At 37.3% G+C, this 9,825-nt stretch overlaps 1 protein-coding gene across 1 annotated transcript; it reads right to left on the bottom strand.

Moving 5' to 3' along the window:
- Nucleotides 1–5,351: 5,351 nt before the first annotated feature.
- Nucleotides 5,352–6,320, bottom strand: LOC102836056 (olfactory receptor 5A2-like). Its single transcript, XM_006876482.1, has one exon. The coding sequence runs from the start codon at nt 6,318–6,320 to the stop codon at nt 5,352–5,354; it is 969 nt and encodes a 322-aa protein (XP_006876544.1).
- Nucleotides 6,321–9,825: the final 3,505 nt, after the last annotated feature.

Below are 9,825 nucleotides of genomic sequence, written 5' to 3'. Positions count from 1 at the left end.
GGACTACTGAAGAAGAATAAGTCATTTGGAGTGGATAAACGATGTCAGGCAGTGAAGTCCAAATTGTTCATTGCAATATATTTGTGTCATAACATAAGGTCCGTTTGTACTACATCATCTTTAATCGCTTATTTTGTGCCCACCCAGGCATCCTTTTAAAATTTTCATGGTGTGGTGGTTAAGTCGGTTCCGACTCATAGCGACCCTGCATAGGGTTTCTGAGGCTGGAAATCTTTACAGGAGCAAAAAGCCTCATCTTTCTCCCATGGAACAACTGGTAGTAGCATAAACTTACTAAGTTATTATTTCAGCTTGTCATAGTGTGTTGCTGTGATTCTGGAAACTATGTCAGAATAGTTTAAAATAAAACAGGCTTTGGTATTTTAAATACCCTGGTAAACAAGTTTCAGATGAGTTTTCAGCTACAGACAGACCAGGAAGAAGGAGAGATGGACTAATTCTAAATATTTAGTCACAGAAAACCTTATGACTAGCAGTGGAACATGGTCAGCACCAGATTATTGAATATTGAAAAATGATGAAGAGCACCAGATTATTATCAGATGTTTGTTATGTGCCATGGAGTTGGTTCCAACTCATAACAACCCTGTCTGTACAGGATTTCCGAGGCGATAAATCTTTACAGGAACAGAAAGCCTCATCTTTCTCCCGCGGACCAGCTGGTAGTTTTGAACCTGATGACTTTGCGGTTCACAGCCTGATTCATAACCATTACACTACCAGAGCTCCTTATTATCAGATGGAGTGCCGTAAAATGAGACCCTCAGGTTAAAAGGCACTCAAAATGCAACTGGGGAAGAGCTGCCTCCTCAAAGTAGAGTTGACTGTGATTACACGAATGGAATAAAGCCCTTGGGACCTTCATTTGCTGATGGGCCACAACTCAAAATGAAGAGAAACAACTGTAAACATCCAGTAATAATCGAAACATGGACTATATGAAGTATGAGTATAGGAAAATTGGAAATTGTCAAAAAAATGACATGGAGTGCAAAAACATCAATATCCTAGGCACTAGTAAGCTGAAATGGACTAGTATTGTCCATTTCAAATCTGACAATCAAATGGTTTATTTTGCAGGAAATGACAAATTAAAGAGGAATGCTGTCCCATTTGTCATGGAAAAGAACATATTGAAGTACAATGCTGTCTGTGATAGGATAATATCCATACACCTATAAGGAAGACAAGTAAACACCACTATTATTCAAGTGCATGCACCAACAACCAAACCGGTGATGATGAAATTGAAGAATTCTACCAACTTCTTCAGTCTGAAATTGATCAAACATGAGATCAAGATATATTGACCATTACTGGTGATTGGAATGCAAAGGTTGGAAACAAAAAGGAAGGATCAGTGGCTGGAAAATATGCCTTGGTGATAGAAACAATGCTGAAGATTGCATAATACAATTTTGCAAGACCAATGACTTCTTCATTACAAATACCTTTTTTAAACAGCATAAATGACAACTCTGTACATGGACCTCACCAGATGGAATACACAGAAATCAAATTGACTACATCTGTGGAAAGAGACAGTGGAAAAGCTTCATATCATCAGCCAAAACAAGGCCAGAGGCAAACGGTGGAACAGACCATCAATTGCACATATGTAAATTCAAGCTGAAGCTGAAGAAAATGAAAGCAAGTCCACAAGAGCCAAAATATGAGCTTGAATATGTTGTTGTTGTTAAGTGCCGTTGAGTCTATTCCAACCCATAGCAACCCTGTATAGGGTTTCCAAGGAGCAGCTGGTGAGCTTGTACCACCGACCTTGCAGTTCAAACGACTTTGCAGTCTGACGCATTAGCCCACATCACCACACCAGGACCTTGATTATATCCCACCTGAATTCAGAGATCATCTGAAGAACAGATTTGATGCACTGGACTCTAAATTTCAAAGACCAGAAGAATTGTGTGATGACATCAAGAACATCATACAGGAAGAAAGCAAAAGGTCATTAAGAAGACAAGAAAGAAGGAAAGGATCAAAAAGGATGTCAGAAGAGACTCTGAAACTTGCTTTCCAGTGCAGAGATGCTAAAGCAAATGGAAGAAGTGTACAAGAGTTGAACAAAAAATTTCAAAGTTCAGTTCGAGAATACAAAGTCAAATATTATAATAAAATGTGCAAAGACCTCGAGTTAGAAAACCAAAAGGAAAGAACACACAACTTTTCCTAAGCTGAGGGAACTAAAGAAAAAATTCAAACTTGCATTTGTGGTATTGAAGGGTTCTGGTGGAATGCAAAATCAATTTGAACTACAAGGTCAGTGATTCAAGCTCAGCAGTCACTCCTTGGAAACCCTATACAGGGTCTTTACAGGCTGGAATCAACCCGATAGTACTTAACAACAATTACAACAACATGGGAAAATTCTTAAATGATGCAGAAACCATCAAAAGAAGATGGAAAGAATACAGTCACTGTACCAAAAAGAAATGTTACATGTTCAACTACTTCAAGAGGTAGAATATGATCTATTAGAGAATCAATGATCCTTGAAAGAAGAAGTACAAGGTGCATTGTAGGAATTGGCAAAGAACAAGACACAAGGAATTCATGGAATACAAATTGAAATATTTCCACAAAATTATGTGGCACTGGAGTCACTCGCTCATCTATGCCAAGAAATTTGGAAGACAACTACCTGGTCAACTAACTGGAAGAGATCTGTATTTGTGCCCAGGCCAAAGAGAGGTGACCCAATGGAATGTGGAAAATATTGGACAATATCATTGATATCCAATGTGAATAAAATGTTACTAAATGTAATACAAAAATGACAGCAGCCATACATTGACAGAGAACTTCCAGAGGTTCAAGCCAGATTCAGAAAAGGACATGGAACTAGTGATGTCACTGTTGATGTCATATGGCTCTTGATTGAAAGCAGAGAATATCAGAAAGATGTTTACCTGTGCTTTACTGATTGAAAATGGCTTTCAATTATGTGGATCATGACAACCTATGACCACACTGTGAAGTATGAGTATTCCTGAACACTTAATTGTGCTCATAAGGAACCTGTACGTAGACCAAGAGGTAGCTGTTTGAGCAGAAGAGAACACTAAATGTTTTATAATTAAGAAAGGTGAGTGCCAGGGTTATATTCTTTCACCATACTATTCAATCTGTATGTTGAGCAAATAATCTGAGAAGCTGGGTTATATGAAGAAGAGCATGGCATCAGGATTGGAGGAAGACTCATTATCAATCTGCGATATGCAGCATATACAACCTTGCGTGCTGAAAGCCAAGAGGGCTTAAAATACTCATTGATGAAGGTCAAAGACTACAGCCATTGGTATGGGTTGCATCTCAATGTAAAGAAAACAAAAACCCATACCACTAGACCAATAAACAACATCCATATAAATAGAGAAAAGAATGAAGTTGTCAAAGACTTCAGCTTGCTTGGTTCAACCATCAACACTCATGAAAACAGCAGTCAAGAAATCAAACGATGTACTGTATTAGGCAAATCTGCTGCACAAGATCTCTTTAAAGTGCTGAGGAACAAAGATGTCAGTTTGAGGACTAAGATGCACCTGACCTAAGCCATGGTATTTTCAATTACTTCGTATGCATACATAGGAAGACCATAGAAGAATTGATGCATTTGAGTTGTGGTGTTGGAGGAGAATATTAAAAGTGCCATAGACTACCTAATGAACAAACAAATCTGTATTTGAAAAAGACAGCCAGAATGCTACTTAGAAGTCCAGATGACCAGACTTCGTCTTTCAAAGTTCAGACATATCATCAGGAGGGACCTGTCACTGGAGAAGTATATCATGTTGGTAAAGTGGAGCATAAGAGGAAAAGAGGAAGACCCCACAACGAGATGGATTGGCACAGTGGCAGCAGCAATAGATTCAAGCATAGCAACAATTGTGAGGTTGGCGCAGTATTAGACATTGTTTCATTCTGTTATCCATAAGGTCACTGTGAGTCAATACTGATTCAGCAGTACCTAACAACAACATCATCAGTCATCATAAGGTCTTCTTAGTTACAATGAGGCTGGAAAAGCCTTTTGCAAATGAAACCTTTGCAAAAGAATTTTATCAAGTGTAAAATGTTATATTAATGATAACATTATACTATGAAACAGGACTCATGCAACCCAGGCTGAAAGAGATATCTTTCTTTAACATTTTCTTTAAATTCTGTCTATTGGTCTCTGAGTCTCTGGTATCCCTGAATCTGTTGACTCTGATAATTCCTTATCAAACATTAGTGGTGGTGGTTATGTGCTGTGGAGTTCATTCCAACTCATAACAACCCTGCATAGGGTTTCCAAGGCTGTAAATCTTTATGAAAACAGAAAGCCTCATCTTTCTCCCATGGAACCACTTGTAGTTTTGAACTGCTACTATTGAGGTTAGCAGCCTGACTCATAACCACTACACTACCAGAGCTCCTTTTATCAAACCTAAAGCTCTGGAAAACCTCAACTTTCACATACTAATGCCTCAAGAAAGCAAGCATTTGTGATAGTGTTACACAATCCCCAAGATGCCACCATGGAGCATGCTCCAGATTCACCTGTACCCAGAAATTGTTGGCCTTTAGCTTCTTTCTAGAGTCTAGGAATCTTCTCACCCTTGACTTTGAAAGTGCCCCCTACATCTTACTCTTTTTATCTCCTTTATCTCCTTCACAATTTACTTCCCTTTGATTGAGAGGCACGGTGGAAGGAGCAAGGTTCCTTGGAAGCAAACACAGACAAATCTCAACCTCTTTCTCCCCTTTCTCTACCAAAGTTATAAAGTGTTCCTATAAGAATTATGTTTATTTTTCATGTATTTAATTTTAAATATAATTCAGTTGTATTTTTATTGAAACAAAAACAAATATTATACAATAAGACATTTCAAAAATGAAGGGACTCTGAAGGAGGGAAAATGCTGATTAGTGTCATGTATTCAAGTTATTTCTGTATATATTATATACACAAGCACTTATTTTTCAAAGCATAATTACCTTCTAGGTTTTTACCTACATGAGTCCTAATTATGGGAACAGCATTCAGTGTCACTGTATCAGATTACTTGATGACAACTCAGTATGATAACACCAAGAAATAAGGAAGCCAACTTTTTACTTCTCACTGTTCAGTTACAAATGTGACTGACAAAAGGTCACTTATACGTGTCTACACTCATCTTCCTTCTACAAATAATAGTAGTTGTTGTTGTTAATTGCTATCCAGTTGGTTCCAACTCATAGTGATCCTGTATAGCGTTTCCGAGGCACAGCTGTTGGAAATGCTGACCTTGTGGTTCGCAGTCCAGCACTGATCCTACAGTGCCACCCTATGCTAACTGAGGCAAACCTGTTGCCCTCTTTATAAGTCTCTTAAGGGCTGCCTTGATCTCCTTGTTCCTCAGACTATAGATCAAAGGATTTAACATAGGAATGATGATGACATAGAACACCGACAACACCTTGTCCTGCTTCATGGAATGACCAGAATTGGGATGCAAGTACACTGACAAGCCTGTGCCATAGTAGAGTGTCACCGCTGCCACATGTGAAGCACAGGTATTGAAGGCCTTGGCACTACCTTTGCCTGAGGATATTTTCAATATGGAGGCTGCAATAAAACCATAGGATAAGAGGATAACAAGCAAAGAACCAAATCCAATAAAAATTGCTAACAGTAGAAGAATGATTTGGGTGACATAAGGATTGGAACAAGACAGGGAAAGAATCTGAGGCAAATCACAGAAGAAATGTTGAATGATATTTGGTCCACAATAGTAAAGATTAAAGCATGAAACTGTTTGAGAAAAACTGCTAAGGAAACCACTAACACAGGCCCCAGCAGCCATCTTTCCACAGAGGCCGGCACTCATGATGGCTGAGTATTGCAGAGGGCTACCAATGGCAACATATCGGTCATAGGCCATGGCGGCCAATAGGCAGCACTCAGTCAGAGCCATCCACGATCCAACAAAATACTGAGTGGCACAGGCAATGAAGGAAATTGATTTTTCAAGTTTAAGGAAGTCTGAAATCATCCTGGGACTGATGCAAGAAGAATAGCAGATGTCGATAAATGACAGGAAACTGAGAAAGAAGTACATGGGTGTGTGCAAATGGGAGTCCATCTTGATCAGGAGGATGAGACCCAGGTTCCAGATAAGGGTCACAAGGTAGAACCCTAGGAATATTGGGAAGAGGATGAGCTGTAGCTCTTTCTCATCTGAAAGACCCCGGAGAATAAACATGGTCACAGAGGAGTGGTTTCCATTCCGTTCCGTGGACCTGCTTCCTACCATCTGCAGAAGAAAAGATGAAAGAAGGAAACGAATGTATTTCCAAAAAGAAGGATTTATCATTCTTTCCAGTCATGCATTTTGCTAATTTTATAACATTAAATAATTGATGTTGATTTAATACAATCACATTTCAAATACAAGCATCAGTTTGAACTAATATATATATATATATATATATATATTTTAAATCCTCTTGTACATTGTTGTTGTTCAGTGCCACTGTATAGGATTTCCAAGGAGCAACTGTTGAGCTTGAACAACCAACCTTACAGATCAAACTGACTTTGCAGTCTAGCGCATTAACCCATATTGCCAAACCAGGACTTCTCTTGTACATACATGCTTATACTATCATTCTTTCCTAGAAAACAAAAGGCATGTACTGTGCATCATTAGCCCATTTTCTTCTAATATGTTTTCATTTCTTATTTTCACATAGTATATTCTGCAAATCTGTGAAGCTTTGGAGACAGGCTAAATTAGCATCATTTCTTTATATAGTGAAACAGAAAGGTTCTACTTGAACATTGCTCAGCTATTAATTTGATGACTGGAGAAGTACATGATCATGCATATTAAAGAGATTGGAATAGGTGCTACTTAAAATCTCCTTGAGAAATACCATTTAATTAATCTCTAATGAGGGACTCTTGACAATTCTGTATAAGCATTTCTGCTTTAAGGATACCTGGGATGTGTAAGAATCCTGTAGCAGGATGGCGGGCAGAGTCACTTAGAAGAAGCAGCTTGAAAATGAATGGACATAAACAAATTAGAAATTGTTGGAAGCCTCCTGAGAAATGAAGTCATACAAGGCTCAGAGAGCTACAAAACTGTTTCTGGCTGGTAGAGATTTTCCTTTCCTCAATCAGAAGTACTTAAAAGTTCGATTGTCTAGGATAATAATTACTGATCCTCCTTGTGTCTATTTGAGAATCCCCTATCCCGCAAAATACAACTATGTATCACCTTTATGTAGACAATTTTTGGTCATGCTGAAATCTGTATTTCGTTCCCAGGTTAGAGACCTCTCTACAGTGGAAACCAACTTGGACTTTTGTAAGATTTATGCTAATGCAATAGGCATGAGGATTGGGAAATTTGGGCCAAATTTAGGATCTTGATATTTTTTCTCTTTCCTTTTCCTTGGAATCAGTCCAGAAAAACAAAGAAATGACAAACGCTGCAAATATGCACTAATAATTGGAATATGGAATGTACGAAGTATGAATTTAGGAAAATTGAAAGTAGTGAAAAATTAAAGGGAACATATAAAGATTGATATCCTACGCACTGGTTGATTATGTTCATGAAGTCAGTTACAATTCATAATGACCCTGTAGGTGGTTTCTGAGGCTGTAAACCTTTACAGGAATAGAAAGCCTCATATTTATCCCAGTGAACAGCTGGTAGTTTTGAATTGCTGACCTTGAGGTTAGCAGCCCAACTCATAACCACTGTGATACCAGAGCTCTTTATCCTAGGCATTAGTGAGCTGCAATAAACATTTTGAATCAGATAATCAGATGGTTTACAATGTCAATATGACAAATTAATGAATGGTGTGGCATTCATTAACATTTTGCTCTGTTATTGTTGTTAAGTGCACAATTAAGTATTCTGTAACACCCATTCTTCCTGATGCTATCCATAGTTTTGTTATGATCCATAAAGTTTAACAATGCCTTTGTATAGTCACTAAAATGTAAGTAAACATCTTTCTGGTAATTTATGTTTTTAGCTAAGATTCATCTGGTGTCAGCAATTATATTCCTGTTTCACCTACTCTTCTGAGTTCAGCTTGAATTTCTGGCAGTTTCCTTTCAATGTACTGTTGCAACCATTTTTTAATTATCTTCAGCAACCCTAGGCCTCAATTTTTATCTTCGTTTTTTTCAGTTTGAGAAATCCTGACCATGTTTTTCCCAGCTGGAGTTCTAACTGCAGGTCAATGCACATTTCCTTATAATAATTGATTTCATCTTCTTTGATAATTTCTTTGACTCATTTCTTCCATTTATGTTAATGTCTGTATTCTAGAGCAAGTTAAAGAGTCTCTTATGACATCTATTTTTGTCTTTTCTTTCTTTCCTGTCTTTTTAGTGACCTTTTGCTTTCTTCATGTACGATATTCTTGATGTCATTGCACAATTCTTCTGGTCTTTGGACAGTATTTTCTAACACATCAAATGTATTCTTGCTATGTTGTTTAAAATAAGGCGACATATATTCAAGGTCATTGTTTAGCTCTCATAGAATTGTTTTCATTTTCTCCATATGAGCATATGAGCAATTGATGGTCTGTTCCACAGTCAACCCTGGCATAGTTTTGGTTAATGATATTGAGCTTTTCCACCACTTCTTCACAGAGATGTAGACCATTTGATTCCATCTGGTGAGGTACATGTTTATAGTTGTGTGTTATGTTGTTGAAAAGGGGTATTTACAATGAATAAGTCATTGGTCTTGCAAAATTCTATCATGTGATCTCCAGCATAATTTCTATCATCAAACCATATTTTCCAACTACCAATAACTTCCTCTTTGTTTCCAAACTTTGCATGACAATCACCAGCAATTATCTCTTTTTTCATATCAGTTTACCTCTTTCCAGAAGACCATCTGCATAAAGCATTATCTTGGAGGACATTTTGACTAAACTTGACTTGTTTTCATCATATGCATCCTAAAACATCCTGAACACATATATTATTTTTCTTTCTGTCTTCCACCTCCTTACTCAGAATGGTTTGGAAAACCCTTTTTGAGAGCCCTTGTTCCCTTATATGTCTCTAAGTTTTGGAGTCTTTAATAACATGATCACCACTGATAATAAAGTTCAAAGAAATGTGAGTTCACCACAAAAAAAAATAGCCAAGTAAACAAGGCCCCTTGAGCAACAAACAGCAATAACATCAAATTACAGATTCAGGCCACAAAACTACAGGTATTTAAAATGAAAATTTTAAATACATTTGATTAATATATTTAAGTGAAAGAATCTTTGAGAGTACAGTAAAGAAAATGCATACTGGCTTCTAAGGAACATTCTGACTGTGTGTTTTCCAACACACAGTCCATGGTACTTTCAATACTCTACTCAAACATCACAACTCAAATGCATCAATGCTTCTATCATCTTCCTTATTCATTGTGTAACGTTTGTATGCATGTGAGGCAATTAAAAATATCATGTCTTGGGCCAAGCGAACCTTAGTCTTAAAATAGTTATCTTTGCTCTTAAACATTTCAAAGAGGCCTTGTACAGATTTACCTAATGAAATTTGTCTGGTTTCTTGACTGCTGCATTCATGAGTGTTAATTGTGGATCCAAGCAAAATGAAGTATTTTACAACATTAATCTTTCTCCATTTGTGATGATGGTATTTATTGGTCCACTTGTGAGGATTTCTATTTTCTTTACGTCGTTGTGTGGTGAATAAAACACAAGTAAACATCTTTCTGGTACAGATTCAGTATACCAAAAAGAAATCATTGTTGTTCA

Source organism: Chrysochloris asiatica, unplaced genomic scaffold (assembly GCF_000296735.1).
Source record: "Chrysochloris asiatica unplaced genomic scaffold, ChrAsi1.0 scaffold00381, whole genome shotgun sequence".
NCBI classification, from domain to species: Eukaryota; Metazoa; Chordata; class Mammalia; order Afrosoricida; family Chrysochloridae; genus Chrysochloris; species Chrysochloris asiatica.
This window is presented reverse-complemented; position numbering and strand designations above follow the sequence as displayed.